At 45.1% G+C, this 17,404-nt stretch overlaps 1 protein-coding gene and 1 long non-coding RNA gene across 7 annotated transcripts in view; one reads left to right on the top strand and one right to left on the bottom strand.

Annotated features, from left to right (window-relative positions):
* The window catches only part of CNR2 (cannabinoid receptor 2), a 33,064-nt gene extending 15,706 nt beyond the window's left edge, over positions 1 to 17,358 (top strand). The window contains exons 3-5 of one of the 6 annotated variants that reach the window (XM_082687608.1): positions 4,365 to 4,478; positions 4,826 to 4,913; positions 11,850 to 14,434. In XM_082687608.1, the coding sequence (XP_082543734.1) occupies positions 11,895 to 12,977 (1,083 nt within the window). In that variant the 5' untranslated portion in view covers positions 4,365 to 4,478; positions 4,826 to 4,913; positions 11,850 to 11,894 and the 3' untranslated portion in view covers positions 12,978 to 14,434. Of the gene's footprint in view, positions 1 to 4,364; positions 4,479 to 4,695; positions 4,914 to 11,849; positions 14,435 to 16,308 lie in introns of those variants that run through there. The other 5 variants (XM_082687607.1, XR_014299781.1, XM_082687605.1 and 2 more) reach the window with 5 other exon arrangements.
* On the bottom strand, positions 151 to 16,980 carry LOC309842807. Its single transcript, XR_014299782.1, has 6 exons — positions 16,901 to 16,980; positions 16,123 to 16,180; positions 7,167 to 7,357; positions 2,956 to 3,247; positions 750 to 806; positions 151 to 659 (listed from the first exon to the last, which is right to left on the bottom strand). It is a non-coding gene; the product is annotated as an uncharacterized lncRNA (long non-coding RNA).
* Positions 17,359 to 17,404: the final 46 nt, after the last annotated feature.

The raw sequence follows: 17,404 nt of genomic DNA, 5'->3' as shown, positions 1-17,404 counted from the left end.
GGGCAGAGGGAGAGAAAGTGACTACGCCCTAGAACCATCTGGTGTCAGAGCCAGGCTCCAACCCTGAGCGTCCCATTCCTAACCTGGGACCCTTTTCTTTCCACCGTGTCACACACAAACACACTACAGCTCACTCAGAAACCTACGCGATTGCTTAATTGTTTTAAATCATTATGTAATCTGCACATCAACAATGCAGGTAGTAATCATGTCCCCAGCCACAGATGAAGAAACTGAGGCTCAGAGAATTTGAGAAACTGGCCCCCCAGGTCACACAGCCCACACACAGGGCTGGGATGTGAAGCCAGCAATGTTTCATTCCAAAACCTTGGCCCTTAATCTTTGCTGCAGTGGAAAGAGGCCTCAGGCACCATTTAGCTTAATTCCTCCCAGGAGAGAGGCTGGAGCTGATACAGATAGATGAGGAAGGAAGGTCCAGGGAGAATGAGTGTCGAGACAGCAGGCGGTGGCCCCACAGACTCCTGGATGGGAATGGCGAATGGTGGGTGGACAGCCGACTTGGGATGGAATCTTCTAGCTCCACACGTGGGGCATGAGTTTCTTTGCCAACCACTAGATATTTAAGAATGGCCTTAATGATGATCCTTTGTGCCAATTCTATAAATTACAAATTCTTTCCTTAAAGGACTGGAGGTGGCCTATATTATGAATTAGGGCAGTGGAAATAAAAGCAAAACATTAGAAACCACTTTTAAAAAAGAAGAAGAAGAAATGAATCAGGAACCAACCTTGAATGACTCAGGACTGCAGGTTTACATCGGATTTAGTTCTGAGCTTCCTGGCAGCTGAGGGAAAAGAAAACACAGAATCTCTCTGAAAAAGACTGCTTTTTTCCCCAGCTTACATTTGTTCATTCATTCATTCATTCATTTATTCATTTATTAAATAAGTTGATTTTAAAATATCTAAGTGCCTGCTTTATGCCAGGCCTTGTGCTCCAGTGCTGGAAATCCAAAGAGAAAGTACTAAAGAAATCAGCCTTGGGGGTGCCTGTGTGGCTCAGTTGTTAAGCATCTGCCTTCAGCTCAGGTCATGATCTCAGGGTCCTGGGATTGAGCCCCGCATCTGGGTCCCTGCTCAGTGAAGAGTGTGCCTCTCCCATTCCCTCTGCTGCTCCCCTGCTTGTGCTTGCTTGCTCTCTCTCTCTGTCAAATAAATACAAATCTTAGAAATCAATCACTCAATCAATCGGTCTGGGCAGCCCTTTGCTTCTCTCCCCTAGGACAATTTCCACATTTTGCCTTGCATCAATAAACTTCTCCTGGACTTACACCCCAGAAGGGATTTTAGGTTCCTTCACCCACATGCTGTTCCCCCACCCCTCGGATGACTACCATAGTTGTCTATTTACAAGGTCAAGAGTACAAGGTCAAGAGCAAGGACAGTTGCTAGTCTTTCGATTCACTTTCTGCTTTTGACCTGCTGTTTGTGGTTTCCAGTCTTTCCAGAAATCTGGTTCCCTGGGCAAGCAGTGCTATGGTGAGGAGCTCATGGTGAGGCTCGGGATGAGGAACTGGGACCAATGGGCAATGTCTGTCATGATTTGGGAAGAGAGAGTAGAGGCTCAAGGGCCATCTAATTGTCTCCCTTCTCAGGGCTGACTTCCATCTCCATAAGGGCTGCTTAGATTAGCTTGGAACCTGTCATTAAAAGAATTTTGTTTCAGTGTGAGGGGAACTAGAATACAAAGATGTCATCACTCTCTCGCCCAGATTCTACTCTCAAATCTAGAAGCTCACAGTCCAGGAAACAAGATGAGACATATATTATTGATACAAAGAATAGAAGGTAGACAGTGATCCATGCAGCAGGACTCAATGAGTTTGATCCACCTGGAGGGACTGGGAGAAATCAGAGAAGACTTCCTGGAGAAGGTGGCCTTGATCAAGGACCTGAAAAAAATAGATAAGATTTGGGCAAAGGACAATAGCCTACGGCCCGAAACTCCAGAGAACTTCCTTACAACCTGCAGCCAAGTGCTGTCAAACACCAAGGGGAACTGGGAGAAGGAATGTGGAAGGAAGCCCCCATGAGTCCCTTCCTACAGCTGGACACAGCACAAGAGCCCAGCCTGCTGGGAAGCAGGTCCAGAAGGTCATGCAGGTCAAACAGATTTTTATTTTTTTTAAGTTTTATTTATTTAAGTAATTTCTACACCTGATGTGGGGTTCAAACTCACTAACCCAAGATCAAGAGTAACACGCTGTTTCATCTGAGCCAGCCAGGCCCCTCCAAATAAGTTTTTAAAAAACGTGATGGGGCGCCTGGGTGGCTCAGTGGGTTAAGCCGCTGCCTTCGGCTCAGGTCATGATCTCAGGGTCCTGGGATCGAGGCCCGCATCGGGATCTCTGCTAAGCGGGGAGCCTGCTTCCCTCTCTCTCTCTCTGCCTGCCTCTCCATCTACTTGTGATTTCTCTCTGTCAAATAAATAAATAAAATCTTTAAAAAAAAAAATAAATAAATAAAAATAAAAAAATTAAAAAAAAAACGTGATGGCTTTTTTAAAGCGTGGTGGCACGTGGTGGCAAAGTGTCAGCTGAGAATAAACAGAGAGATTTTCATCTGCCTCAGCTCTCAGATGTAGGTCAGACAAGACTGAAGCACAGAATCCTGTAAAATCCTATAAACTAACTCAATGAAGTCACTTCCTGCCTTTCACTGGACATGTGCTGGGAGCCAGGCACAGTGCCCCAAGTTTAGTAAACTTCTGTTACTTAATCTGCACAACAATGTGATAAGGGTGGTATTTCTCCCGTTTACAAATGAATGAGACAGAGGCCCAAAAAGATGAAGTAACTTGCCCAATGTCACACAGCCCATAAAGTAGAGAGCTGGATTCCAATCCAGAGAGGTCTGGTTGCAAAACCTGCAACACTGGGATTCGATGTGGTGAATATCCCGGAGGAGACTTAAAAAATCACCCAGTCTACCCACCTGCTTTAAAGATGAGAAAAGAGGGGCGCCTGGGTGGTTCAGTCAGGTAAGCAACTGCTTTCAGCTCAGGTCATGATTCCAGGGTCCTAGGATAGAGCCCCAGGTCGAGCTCCCTGTTCAGCAGGGAACCTGCCTCTCCCTTTCCCTCTGCCTCTGCAGGTCAAACAGATTTTTACAAAGAATAGAAGGTAGACAGTGATCCATGCAGCAGGACTCAATGAGTTTGATCCACCTGGAGGGACTGGGAGAAATCAGAGAAGACTTCCTGGAGAAGGTGGCCTTGATTTAGGACCTGAAAAAAATAGATAAGATTTGGGCAAAGGACAATAGCCTACAGCCCGAAACTCCAGAGAACTTCCTTACAACCTGCAGCCAAGTGCTGTCAAACACCAAGGGGAACTGGGAGAAGGAATGTGGAAGGAAGCCCCCATGAGTCCCTTCCTACAGCTGTGATCTCCCCTTGCTTGTGATCTCTCTCTGTGCCAAATAAATAAATAAAATCTTTTTTTAAAAAGAATGAAAGAGGGGCGCCTGGGTGGCTCAGTGGCTTAAGCCTCTGCCTTCGGCTCAGGTCATGATCCCAGGGGCCTTGGATCGAGCCCCCGCATCGGGTTCTCTGCTCAGCGGGGAGCCTGCTTCCTCCTCTCTCTCTCTGCCTGCCTCTCTGCCTACTGCCTACTTGTGATCTCTCTCTCTGTCAAATAAATAAATAAAATTAAAAAAAAAAAAAGAGTGAGAGAAAGAAAGAAGAAAGGAAGAAAGAAAAAAAGAAAGAAAGATAGATGAAAAAAGAAAGACCCAAAAAGGAGAAGGGAGCTATCCAAAGACGCTCAGTAGCAGAACAGGAACTGGACCCCAGGACGGCACCCACCCACCCCACCCCCCACTCCCAGTCAGAGAGAAAAATGCTGGCTCTTGGCCTCTAATCTCAGCTTTTCACTGTAGGTGTAGTGACCACAGTCAGAGAGTCACATTCTTTTCACCTCACAGGTTGTCCCTGGCTTTAAACACTAGGAACGCGGGGGCAGTTGTTAGCATGGCATTCATTTTCACTTCGTACTTTCAGTTCAGGTGGAAAAACCCCCCAGGGGCAACTCCCTGCACCTTCCCACCACCACCCCCTCACCTGAAGGTTCTCTTCCCACCCACTCAGCCTAAGCAGGCTGCAGGCTGCGGCTTAGCTGCCGAGCACCAACATGCTATCTGACCAAAGCTTGTCAGGTAGTTCTGAGGCTTTGGCTTGTTTTAAGGCGGGGTGGCACTTGGTTGGTGGATCGATTCTCTTTCAATTGTCCTTTTGTACAGAGTCAGTCACGAAATGGTTTTGTCTGCCTCCGTCCTTCTTACGATTTGGAACTCCCCGGACATGGGGTAAAAAACATGAACGCTTTCCCCTGACAAATGCACAGGTGTAAAGTCTTACACATGCTTGGAAAGGATGGAGACCCTATCACAGTGGACCCAGTGAAAAAGCCTCGGTAGAAGCCATCCGCCAATAGCTTTTTCCAAAGAGACTGGGACAGGTATTGTCCTTGTCATTTCATATGTGAGAAAAGGGGCTCAGAAAGTTGAAGGGACTTGCCCAGAGTCACATGACCAGCCATGGCAAAGGGTGGAACTAGTGGCCCTGCAGAGTCTCCCTCCGTGCTGGGCACTCAGATGCCCGTCCTTGCCCTGGGAAGGAGGCCCATCTAGGAGTCAGACACTCTGATTCCAGAAGGTTTTTCTATCTGCCCACAGGGGAACCAGGCAGGGAGCTGGGTTTCCTGTTGCTCTCCGCATCCTGTTGCAGTCGGATGTTGTCTTGTTAGGCCCCCCCCATCCAAAGGCCTGCGTTTCCTGCCCTTATCTAATTTGGACGATACCACAGGACAGTGGCCAGACCAGACCTGGGTGAAGCTCAGCATGCCGGCAACCACCACACCGGCCTCGCTCTTCTAGGCTGGACTCTGCGTGGGGTAAGCCATTCTCTGATGAGAGGGGGACTGTTTCCTAAGGGAAATACGGGGATGGGGGAGTTTGGCTGAGGCAATAGGGTGCAGGGAGGAAGCTTCCCAAAGTGGCAGGGTGGGGACATGGGAACTGAGAAAGCCTTGCACTGTCACTCATTCGTGACCAGTGCCGAGAACGAAGCTGGCACCGTTTCCTGTCTCAGCTCTGGTGTGGTTCTGGCAACACTGAGCACCTGCTCTCTGTCCCAGGCAAATGCCCCTTCACAGCTTCTGTGCACAGGGTCATCTCTGCGCCTCCAGACCAAGGGTCTCGTCTTGTGATTTGGGATATGAAATCTAGTTCCAGCTGCGCTGCCCTTTGGTTGGGTGAGCTCAGGACATTACATCCCTACCCCTGGACTGTTTTCTCAATGCTGAAATGATGGAGCTGAATTAGATGAGAGGTTTTTGATCTCCTCTTCAGACTGCCTTGAAGAGAGGGCAAAGGTGATATGAACACAGATTTTACCTGACTTAGGAACAGGGGTTCCATCAATTGTAAAAATTGTTCTGCTCTCTTAAAATTTTTAAAAACAGGGGCACCTGGGTGGCTCAGTCAGTTAAGTATTTGCCTTCAGTTCGGGTCATGATCCCAGGGACCTGGGATCAAGCCCAACATTGGGCTCCCTGCTCAGGGGGAAGCCTGCTTCTCCTTCTCCCTCTACTGTTCCCCCTGCTTGTACGCTCACTCTCTCGATCTCTCGGCCAAATAAATCAATACAATCTTTTTTTTTAAGATTTTATTTATTTATTTGAAAGACAGAGATCACAAGTAGGCGGCGGGGTTGGGGGGTGGGAAGCAGGCTCCCCGCAGAGCAGAGGTCTGGAGGGCTCGATCTCCAGACCCTGGGATCATGACCTGAGCTGAAGGCAGAGGCTTTAACCCACTGAGCCACCCAGGTGCCCCTTTTTTTTAAATTTTAAAATACGGGATTATAATAAGGGCTGCCATTTATTGAGCTCTTCAGATGTGTCAGGCATGTTATTCTTAACAACCACACACAGTAGATGAATTATCCTCATTTGAAGATGCTCGGAATAATAATAATAAGCACAGGTATCGTATTAACTTACTTAAACCTTCACAAAACCCATCTTACAGATGAGAAATGGGAAACCCGAGGCATTTGGTATCTTGAACAATGCAGCCAGGCTGGAATTTCAAGCTACAGGATGTGCTGCTCTCCTTACACTCCTACTTGGGGCCCACTCCATTTGAGGCAGCCCCTTTCCATCCAAATGGGTTCATTCCATAGGGAGTTTTTGAGCACCTACTGTGTGTAGGCATGTACAATGCACTGAAGACCCAGAAATAATGGAGACCCAGTCTCTGACCTTGACAAGCTGTGGGGCCTCTGCCAAGTGGTTTAATGTCTCTGTGAAATAACAATACCCATAATTTTTATTTTATTTATTTGGAGAGAGAGAACATGACTCAGGGCAGGGAGAGGCAGAGAGAGAAGGAGCAAGAGAATCTCAAGCAGACTGTGCTGAGTAAGAAGCCCGACCTGGAGCTAGATCCTAGGACCCCAAGATCATGACCTGAGCTGAAGTCAAGAATCTGCTGCTTAACCGACTAAACCACGCAGGCACCCTTTATTTTTGAGCTCCATGTCCCCTGTGGGGCTCGAACTTCCAACCCTGAGATCGAGTCACAGGCTATACTGACTGAACCAGCCAGGCACTCCAATACCCATAAGTTTTATATTATAAAGTTATACGGATTATATTAGATTGTGGCTGTGGAAATTATTCTGTAGAATTTAAATTCCATACAAACGTTGGTTAGTTCCGTTATTAATCTGGTTGGAGAAAAGCCTAGTGCGGAACTGGTTACAAACTAAAGCAGAGTAGGGCTGCGAGCTTCCTGTGTGACAGGGCATCAGGGAAATCTTTACGGGTTGAAAGATGAGTTCTGAAGTAGGGTAAAGAAAGAGAAAGGAACCTTAGTGGGAAGGTGTGGGCAAAGGTGCAAGAAAGTAGAACAATCTGGGAAATGGCAGAGGATCTTGGGGAGTAGGGGAGCCAGGAGGGGCTTCCGGCAATGGCTGCTGAGCAGGGTGCCCTGCGCTGGCTCTCCAGGAGCAGTACACCACCTTGGCTTGGGCTAGCGCCATTCCCCTAAAGACATGAAGGAAATACCTGTCGTTTACAATTTCCTAGTTGCCACATTATTAAATAAATAAATAAGGAACAAGAGAAGGAAATGTATACTCTTACAGTCCTGTGTCATCGGTCACACGTGTCAGGGTCCCTCAGGAGCACATTCCCAGGAGCTGATGCATCCAAGCGCCCAGTCACATGGACCAAACCAGATTTCGCAGAGTTGCTCTCCAAAGTGGTTGTGCCAACTTGCCCCCCTCCCCTGGAGGCGCTGGAAGTCCTCGTTGGTCCGCGCCTTCTCCAACACTCTGTCATAGAAAGGTTGAATTTTTTACCAGTCCGGTATGAGGGAAACTTGCATTTTTGTGGTTGCTACTGAGGGTAGATATCTTTTCAAAGGATCATCGACCATTCCTTGTTCATGTCTTTATTCTTCTGTCTGGGTTCTCTTTTTTTCTTCAGAAATCTAATGTGAGGTTTGCCTGTTTTATTATCTTTTCAAAAAACTGGCTTCAGTCTTTCCAGTTTTTTCTAGTCTCCTTTGCTTTCCTATGTCATTAATTTCTGGTCTTATGATTTCTGTCTTCTGCCTTCTTTGTATTTACAGTTGTTCTTTTTCTAATTTTGTGATGTTTAGGACATTTGTCTTTTTTCTTCTCTAATATGAGCACAAAGGGCTATACATTTCCTTTTCGGTGCTGCGCAGATAGAACCCACAGGTTTTAATGTTACAATTCTAAGTATTTCCTAATTCCCTTTCGGATTCTTTGACTCAAGAATTACTCAGGAGTCTATTTTTAATGCTTCGTACTTATGAAGTTTGTTAGTTATATGTTTAAGTTCTTGATTTTTTAAAAAAAGATTATTTTGTTTTTTGACAGAGAGAGAGAGAGAGATCACAAGTAGGCAGAGAGGCAGGCAGAGGGAGAGGGAGAAGCAGACTCCCTACTGAGCAGAGAGCCCGATGCGGGGCTCCATCCCAGGACCCTGAGACCATGACTTGAGCCGAAGGCAGAGGTTTAACCCACTGAGCCACCCAGGTGCCCCTAAGTTCTTGATTTTTTAACAAATTGCACTGTGGTTAGAGTACATGATTTATATGTTACAGATTATTTTAAATTTGTTGAAATCTACTTTTCACCCAAGACTCAGTCAGTTTTGATAAATGTCCACCTTTACTTGAAATCAATGTGTATTCTCCAGTTATTGGGTGTTGAGTTCCATATAGGACTATTTAAATCAGGTTGTTAATTGCATATTCAAATCTTATACATTCTATTAATTAGTATGTTGTCTGCTTAATTGATCAGCTTCTGAGAAAAGAATGCTAGAATCAGTTGCTATTCAATCTCATTTCATCTCAAGCCTACAAGTATTTATTGAGTACCTCAAAGACCTTGAATCGGTGGACAAAATAGTTCCTTGACCTCACAGAATTTAAATTCTAGTGGAACAAACAGACAATAAACAATAAAACAAAATAAATTGGTAAGTGATGTAGGGTATATGTTAGAAGATGGTAAGTGGGGGCGCCTGGGTGGCTCAGTGGGTTAAAGCCTCTGCCTTCAGCTCAGGTCATGATCCCAGGGTCCTGGGATTGAGTCCCGCATTGGGTTCTCTGCTCCTCGGGGAGCCTGCTTCCTCCTCTCTCTCTGCCTGCCTCTCTGTCTACTTGTAATCTCTATCGAATGAATAAATAAAATCTTTAAGAAAATTAAAATTTAAATTAAAAAAAAAAAGATGGTAAGTGATATGGGGGGGTGGGGACAGAGCAGAGTTAGGGAGACCAGAAGAGCAGAAGGATGAGGTGAGTTACTGTATTAGAGTGGTAGGAAAGCTGTCATTGAAAAGGTAAAAAACTTGAGCCAAGACTTGAAAAAAGTGAGAGCCTGAGTCAAGCATATATCTAGAGAAAGAGGGCTCAGGCAGAGGGAAGAGCCAGTGCAAAGGCCCTGTGACAGGGGGTTGGACCCATCAGGCAGCCAGTGTGGCTAAAGCTGGTTGACCAAGCAAAGCATGACACGAGGGAGATCAGAGAGGTAATGGGGCCAGAACACTTAAAGCCTTCTAGGCCACTGTAAGCACCTTGTTTGGCTTTTGCACTGAATGGAATGGTCCCTGTGCAAGGTTTCGAACAGAGAAGTTGCATGATCTGAAGTATTTTAAAGGGGTCACTCCTGCTGCTGTGTCGAAATTAGATTAAAGATGGGTCTGGTTAAAAGCATGAAGCCCAGTTAGTAAACTATCAAAGTCAACCAGCAGGTAAGAGATGATGCTTGATTTTTTTTTCTTTTTGGTGGAAAATGGTGGTTTATTAAAGCACAGGGACAGGACCCATTGGCAGAAAGAGCTGCTGTACCGGGGTTGTGCGGAGTGGCTGGCTGATTTTATACTCAGGAATTCAATGCTTGATTTTTAAAAGCCTAAATAGTCTAAATAAAGCTTCAACTCCATCTCTTTCTTGGCTTATAATACTGTGATTCACAATTTTACTTCCATTTTGTTTTTATACCCTCCAAATCAATCATTAGCTTTATTATTATTGCTTTTCTTAAAATTTTATTTATTTATTTGACAGAGATCACAAGTAGGCAGGGCGGGGGCAGGGGAAGCAGGCTCCCTGCTGAGCAGAGTCGGTCCCATGCAGGGTTCCATCCCAGGACCCTGAAATCATGACTTGAGCCGAAGGCAGAGGCTTTAACCCACTGAGCCACCCAGGCGCCCCTATTCTTACTGCTTTATACAGACATTTGTTTTCATTTGCTCATACATTTAGAAACATATCTGTTCACAATTCCTTCTTGCCTCTCTGTTCTTCCCTCTGTGAAGAATTTCCTTCTGCTGATGGCATACCTTTTAGATGTTTCTTCAGGAAGCGTCTGTTCATGGACAACTTGACTTTATTTCTTTAGTTTGAGTTAGAGTTTAGCGCCCCCCCTCCTTTCTTCTGGCTTTTGTTGTTATTGGAAAATCTGCATTTAAGTTTCATTATGATTCATTTGCTAGTATTGTGTCCTTTCTCTCTGATTGCTTTTAATTTTTTCTCTTCGTCTTTCATTGTTCTGAAGTTTTATGATGATATATGTGAATATGGAATTAATTTGTTTTTAAAATCCTGCTTGTAGGGGCGCCTAGGTGGCTCAGTTGGTTAGCATATCTGCCTTTTACTCAGGTCCCATCTTGTCATGGGATCAAGCCGTGGGACAAGCTCCCTGCTTAGCAGGGAGCCTGCTTCTTCCTCTCTCTCTCTCTGCCCTTCTCCCCAGCTTATGTTCTCTCTCTCTCTCTCTCTCTCTCAAGTAAATAAAAACTTTTTAAAAAAATAAATAATAGGAGTACCTGGGTGGCTCAGCCAGTTAAGGGGTTGCCTTCAGCTCAGGTCGTGGTCCCTGGTCCTGGGATGGAGCCCCACATCAGGCTCCCTGCTGCATACGCAGCCTGCTTCTCCCTCTCCCTGCTTGTACTCTCTCATGCTTTCTCTCTCGCTGTCTCTCAAATAAATAAATGAAAGTCATAAATATATAAACATATAAGTAAATAAATTAATAAATTCTGCTTGTAGTGCACTGTGATTTCTGCATCTGAGGAGGATAAGGAGAATTCTGGACAATTCTCCACTCTCCGCAGCCCCTTCTATGACCTCCGCAATGCCCACCCCCACTTCTATTCTTCCCTTCTGAAACTCCAGTTAGATATATTCTAGGACTTTTCATTCAGTCCTTAGCCTCTCTTTCATCTGCCCCATCTCTTTGTCTCTTTGTGCTGCATTTTCAGAAATGTCCAGATCTACCTTCGGGATCAATGCTTTCCAACTAATCTATTCTGTTCTTTCACCTACCTTTAAGGGTTCTTATTTCAAAGACTTTGTTTTTCACTTCCAGAATTCCAGATATTCTACTTGATTCTTTTTCAATCTGCCTAGGCAGTCTTCCATTATGTACTCATGGTTTTGATTCCTTATGGTTTAATTATATTAATCGTATTCCCAAGAATGACTGAAGTCCTTGAAAGTCTCATTCTACTGACATTCCTGAGAACTCTTATTCACATATCCTTACATATTTTGTTATTTTACGTTGGGAGTTCAAATCCCATGGGTCCCTTCATTTGGGAAACTCATGTACCCTGGCTAGAAGGTATATTCCTCTGGAGAAATTTCAAGTTTGCTTTCTAATAGTATCTAATGATTTCCCATGTGATATTTGGGTGCTCTGGTTTGGTGTTTCTCAATATTTAAAACATACTTATAAAAAAAAAGATTAATTATCTGACATTCAGGTTTATCTGGATTCTTATATTTTACCTGGCAACGCTGCTGATGTGACAACAAAGTTTTGTCTTTGTTGTTAAAACCTCAGCATCTTACTTACCAAAACAGACAAACAAACAAACAAACAAATAAACAAAAACAGAACAGAAAACCAATGGAAAAATCCCCTCCATCTTAGTATTCTGGATTCCATTTTTTCTTGGTTTTGATCTCTTAGTTATTGGCCCTTGAAGATTTCTCTTTTAAAGGGAAGTCTCAGGATTGGTCTTTTTGGAAACAAAAGACTGAAAACCTCACAGGCCACTTCTGCATCTTGAATTCCCACATACCTTTCCTAAGGCAACCGGTACAGATCTAGTGACCCAGTAGAATGGAAAGAGGGCAAAATATAAAGGAACAAAATGTAAATTGCTATTTCAAGATGTGATTCCTCAACACAGGTAAAGGGTTGGTCTAGAGCTATATTGACTGTGTGAAGTCATTATTGCCTGATTGAAAAAGACTCCTTTCTTCTTCTCATTGTACTACAGCAAAGGCTTCTTGACAAGCCCAGCAGGAGCCAAGGGACCCACCTCATGGAGAGACGCTGGGTGATGGAGGCAGCCAATGGCTGTAAGGATGGCTTGGATTTAGACCCCATGAAAGAGTACATGGTCCTGAACAGTTCCCAAAGGATAGCTGTTGCCGTGCTGTGCACCTCTCTTGCCCTGCTAAGTGCCCTGGAGAACCTGGCTGTGCTCTGCCTGATCCTGTCCTCCCACCGGCTCCGCAGGAAGCCCTCATACCTGTTCATCAGCAGCTTGGCGGTGGCTGACTTCCTTGCCAGTGTGATCTTTGCTTGCAACTTTGTGGAGTTCCATGTCTTCCATGACATGGATTCCAAGGCTGTCTTCCTACTGAAGATTGGCAGCGTGACTATGAATTTCACAGCCTCTGTGGGCAGTCTACTACTGACTGCCATTGACCGCTACCTCTGTCTGTGCCATCCACCTACATACAAAATCCTACTCACCCGTGGGAGGGCACTGGCAACCTTGGGCATCATGTGGGTCCTCTCAGCATTGGTCTCCTACCTGCCCCTTATGGGATGGACTTGCTGCCCCAGTCCCTGCTCTGAGCTATTCCCCCTGATCCCCAATGACTATCTGCTGGGCTGGCTCCTGTTCATTGCTTTCCTCTTCTCTGGCATCATCTACACATATGGGCATGTCCTCTGGAAAGCCCATCAGCATGTAGCCAGCTTGGCTGAACACCAGGACAGGCAGATGCCAGGAATGGTGCGAATGAGGCTTGATGTGAGGTTGGCCAAGACCCTGGGGGTGGTGCTGGCCGTGCTTTTCATATGCTGGCTCCCGGTACTGGCCCTCATGGTCTACAGTCTGACCACCACCCTAAGCGACCAGGTCAAGAAGGTCTTTGCCTTCTTCTCCTTGCTCTGCCTTGTCAACTCCATGATCAACCCCATCATCTATGCCCTGCGGAGTGGGGAGATCCGCTCTTCTGCCCACCACTGGCTGGCCCACTGGAGGAAACATCTGAGGAGACTCGGACTTGAAGGAAACAAAGAAGTCCCAAGGTCCTCAGTCACTGAGACAGAGGCTGATGTAAAAATCACCCCGTGGTCTGATTCTAGAGGACTAAACTGCTCTGAATGCTGATGAGTTTTCACAGTTTTAAACAAGCTGAATCAGAGTCATTTCACTCCCTGGAGGAGCAGCCTTGACTCTATTGTCTTACTTGATCCAGGCCCCAGAGGCTTGCACACTTACCCCTTTTCGCGGATGACTGATGGCACTGACCCTGGCAGGTAACCTGGCCATACCTGTTTGCATGCAGACTGTTGAATACCTAAGCCCTGTGAGGAGTGGCAAAGTGGGCAAAAGGCTTGAGGAGGCTCAGTGCACGTTCAGGTTAGGAGAACCTCCCCTAACAAGAGGGCTTAGAGCTTGCATCCTCCAGAGAGCGCGGGAGCCAGATGGAGCCTTCAGGCTCAGCAATGAGGGACTCAGAGGACATCTGAGAAGATGAATGGATTATTTTCCCAGGATCTCAAGATGTCAAATGGGATGGCTGGCCAACCCTGTTCTTGCTTGATTGTTGGGACTTCCTTGGTTCTAAGGCTATAAAAGACCCCACTCTCTGGTCACCCTTTCCTACTGAGGACCAAAAAATTTGATATAATGAGGACCAAGGGTGTTGATCCTACCTCTTTCATAGGTAATTGACAAGCCTCCAGTTCAAGGAATCTTGTTATTAGGGCAATGACCCCACTTGACTCCCTGATAATCTCCACTCACAGCCACTGTGACCTCCTAGGTCCCTGGGAAATACAAGGGAGGCTGGGACTGGCTGACACAGAATTTTCAGAGAATTTTGTGGCCCCTCTGAAGTCCTTCCACTGGAAGCAGGCAATGGCTCAGTCTAACTCCAAGAAAAAGGAAGGCATTCACTAAGATTTTATAAAACCCCAAATCGTTCCCAGTTGCCCCTCAGTTCAGTTCCATTGTCTGTTTGCAAGACAAGGTGCCCACTGTCTATTCACTCATGCACCCATCTCACAAATACATGCCAGCCTTTGTGCTAAGTCCTGGTTGTGCGCCATAAATTAGATAGGTTCTCCCCCTGTCTAATGGGGTTTACATTCTACATTTTGGTGGGAAGACAGCCACTAAAGAAGATAATTACTGGTGGTACAATGAAGGAAATCATCAAGGTCATGTGATAGGGATTAATTGAGGCAAATTTAGGTACGGTAGACCTACTATGTGCTCTGGTCATAAATGCCAGCTGGTCTTTATTGAATCTTTACTATGTGCCACACACTGGGATAAGTGCTTTCAAATGAAGTATTTTAGAGTCTTGGTACCTTCATATTTTTTTGATAAGGAAACATTTAAGAGGCAAAAATCACTCGCCTGGGGCGCCTGGGTGGCTCAGTGGATTAGGCCGCTGCCTTCGGCTCAGGTCATGATCTCAGTGTCCTGGGATCGAGCCCCGCATCGGGCTCTCTGCTCAGCAGGGAGTCGGCTTCCCCTTCTCTCTATGCCTAGCTCTCTGCCTACTTGTGATCTCTCTCTGTCAAATAAATAAATAAAATCTTAAAAAAAAAAAAAAATCACTCGCCTGAGATCACACTGCTGATATATACCCAAAGCTGGAGTTTCCAAAGCCTGCCGCCCTTTACCACTAACCTCTTGGCCTAGTTTAGTCAATTTCTGCTTGATTAGGAATAATACTCGATTTCTATAACATCAGATTGCTGCAATCTTAACTCAATGTTATTTCTCAATATACTTCATTTTATGTCCTGTATCAATTTCTTGGGGTTCCTGGCTGCCTCAGTTGGTGGAATGTGTTATTTTTTATCTCATGGTTGTGAGTTCGACCCCCACGTTGGGTGGAGGGAGTACTTAAAAATAAAAATCTTAAAAAAACTTTTTTTCCACCAAGTGGCTTTAAACAACAGAAACTTACTCTTTCATGGAAGCTTCTGGAAGCTAGAAGTCCAAAATCAAGGCATCACCAGGGCTATGTTCCCTGCAAAGGTTTAAGGGAGTATCTTTCCTTGCTTCTTCCAACCTTTGGCAGCTCCTGAAGTTCTTTGGCTTGTAGCAACATAACTTCAATCTCTGCCTTCATATGACCCTCCTCTCTTCACCTTATCTCTTGGTGTCTTCTTTCAAGGATGTCAATCTTTGGATTAAGACACATTCTAATCCTGTATGACCTCATCCTAATTGAACAAATTACATCTACAAAGACTATTTCCAAATAAGGAAACATTCACTGGTTCCGAGTGTACCTGAAATCTGGGGGGACATTATTCAACTCAATACAGTCCCCCAAGGACAAAGTAAACCCCTCGATTACAGTCCATATCATGGACTGTATTAAGTGGCAGTCACTGGCTAGTCTTCCCCCATGAGATGACCTCCATGTTCAAGTCTTGGTCCCCAGTTCTCTGGACAATCCAGCATAGAGCCTTTTTTTTCCCTAAATTTTTATTTAAATTCTAGTTAATTCTAGTGTTCAAAGTGACGAGTGCCCTCCTTAATACTTATCTATCACCCATTTAGCCCTTCACCCAACCCCTTCCCTCCGTCAACCCTGTTTGTTCTCTTGTTAAGAATCTTTTATGGTTTGCTTCCATCCCACTTTTTTACCTCTTCCCATATGTTCTTCTTGTTTGTTCCCTAATCATAATATATATATATGTATATACATATATATGCACACATATATAATATAAATATAAATAAATATATAAATATATATAAAGATAAATTTTTATATAAATTTATATTTATATATATATTTATTTCCACCTCCCCACATCTTTAACCATTCATCAGTCAATGGGACACTTGGGCTCTTTCCATAATTTGGCTATTCTTCATAAGAGCATAGTCTTTTTTTTAAGATTTTTTTTTCTTTGAGAGCAAGAGAGAGAGAGAGAGAGAGAGCCTGTGCACAAGTGGGCAGGGGAGTGGGGAGAGGCAGAGGGAGAAGCAGACTCCCCACTAAGCATGGAGCCCCTTACAGGACTGGATCCCAGGACTCCATCCCAGGACCCAGGGATCATGACCTGAGCCCAGTGCAGACACTTAACCAAACAAGCCACCCAGGTGCCCAAAAGCACAGAGTCTTAAGAGTGCTGGTCAACATCTGTGGAACAAAACTGCTCCTGAAAAGCACTTTGGAACATCAAATTTCATTTTAATCCAGATACCTATCTTTTTGTAAGGCAAAGACATGGCATGAGTTTTTAAGGTAAACTTGTGACTCCTTAAAGTTTGGACATACCTTTCTTTATTCGTTGGCAGGGTCTTTTCTCCCTTTAGCAAAGAAAATGCTTAAGTTCCTAGAATAAATCAGTAAATATTTAATGTTTAAGGAATAAAACTAGAGTTTAAAAAATCATTGAATTAAATGCACTTCATCACTTTCTACCTCTCTCTTTTCACATCCACGCTTCATTTCTGCCCTAAGTAAAGAACTAGTTTATGGAGGAGGAGAGCAAGCAGAGAAGGAGGGCCCTAGATGCAAGAGAGAGCTGCCCGCGATGTTTGGATGATGGAACGGGCCCATTCAGTGGACAAGACTTGCCCAAGACGACCCAACAAGATGGTATCCAGTGCTAGAAATGCAGGTTTCCCAACTTCCAGCTTTGTCCACTCTGTCGTCATGTCTCTTGCTTGTCCCTGCAGATTTACGTGTTGGTTATGAGAATAAGGAGCTGCGAAGGCCATAGTGTCCCATTTTATCCTCCCCATGATGAGTTCTCTAACACCAAAGACCATTACTCACTCTGATCACGAGAAGATGTGTGCAAACAAAATGGGTTTTGTCTTGGTTTGGTTTTTTGAGGTGTCAGTGCTTACTGTTCTGGGCACTATTTCAATATAATCTTGCAGAGAAAACACTAGAGATAAAACAGCTGTTCAATCAGCAAAAGCTACTGTGTTTCCTTGCAGCTCCTGGAATGAGAAAGTGCTTGGTTCTGTCAACACAGGTCCCTGCCCCTCCCAGGGTGTGAGAGAGGAGCGGCTTGTTCAGAGGTACAGATTCCCTACCAGGATACCTGGATTCTCCTCCTATCCCTGCTCAAATGAGCAGTGTGATCTTGGGCGACTCCAGTTCCCTCCCTGGGCCTCAGTTTCCTCCTCTGTAAAATGGGAAGAGTAGGGAAAGGGATAGCATCCACGATCTCCAAAGTCCCTTCAAACTCTGATATGCTGCAGTTCTCTCACTGATAGGTGGGGACTGACTGTGTGCCACGTGGGGTCATTAGACCTTCCCCACCTGATGACCTGTTTGAGCACACAGCATACAAATTGTAAAGCAACCGGTGACCTCCCTACCACAGAAGGTTGACATGGGAACTTCTTTGACCTGCGGCTCTCAATTTCTCACCCTGCTTACTCGAAAAACGTTCCTTTGGGGGCAGCCAAAGGGTCTTATTTTCCCAATAAGACATTAAGCTCTCTGTATTGCCTCAGAATCCCCAAAGCAAGCTCAATAAATACAAGACAGACAAAATGATCACAGAGGCTCTTCCTTATTCAGTGTCCACCTTTCTCCTTCC

Source organism: Mustela nivalis (assembly GCF_964662115.1).
Source record: "Mustela nivalis genome assembly, chromosome: 10".
NCBI classification, from domain to species: domain Eukaryota; kingdom Metazoa; phylum Chordata; class Mammalia; order Carnivora; family Mustelidae; genus Mustela; species Mustela nivalis.
This window is presented reverse-complemented; position numbering and strand designations above follow the sequence as displayed.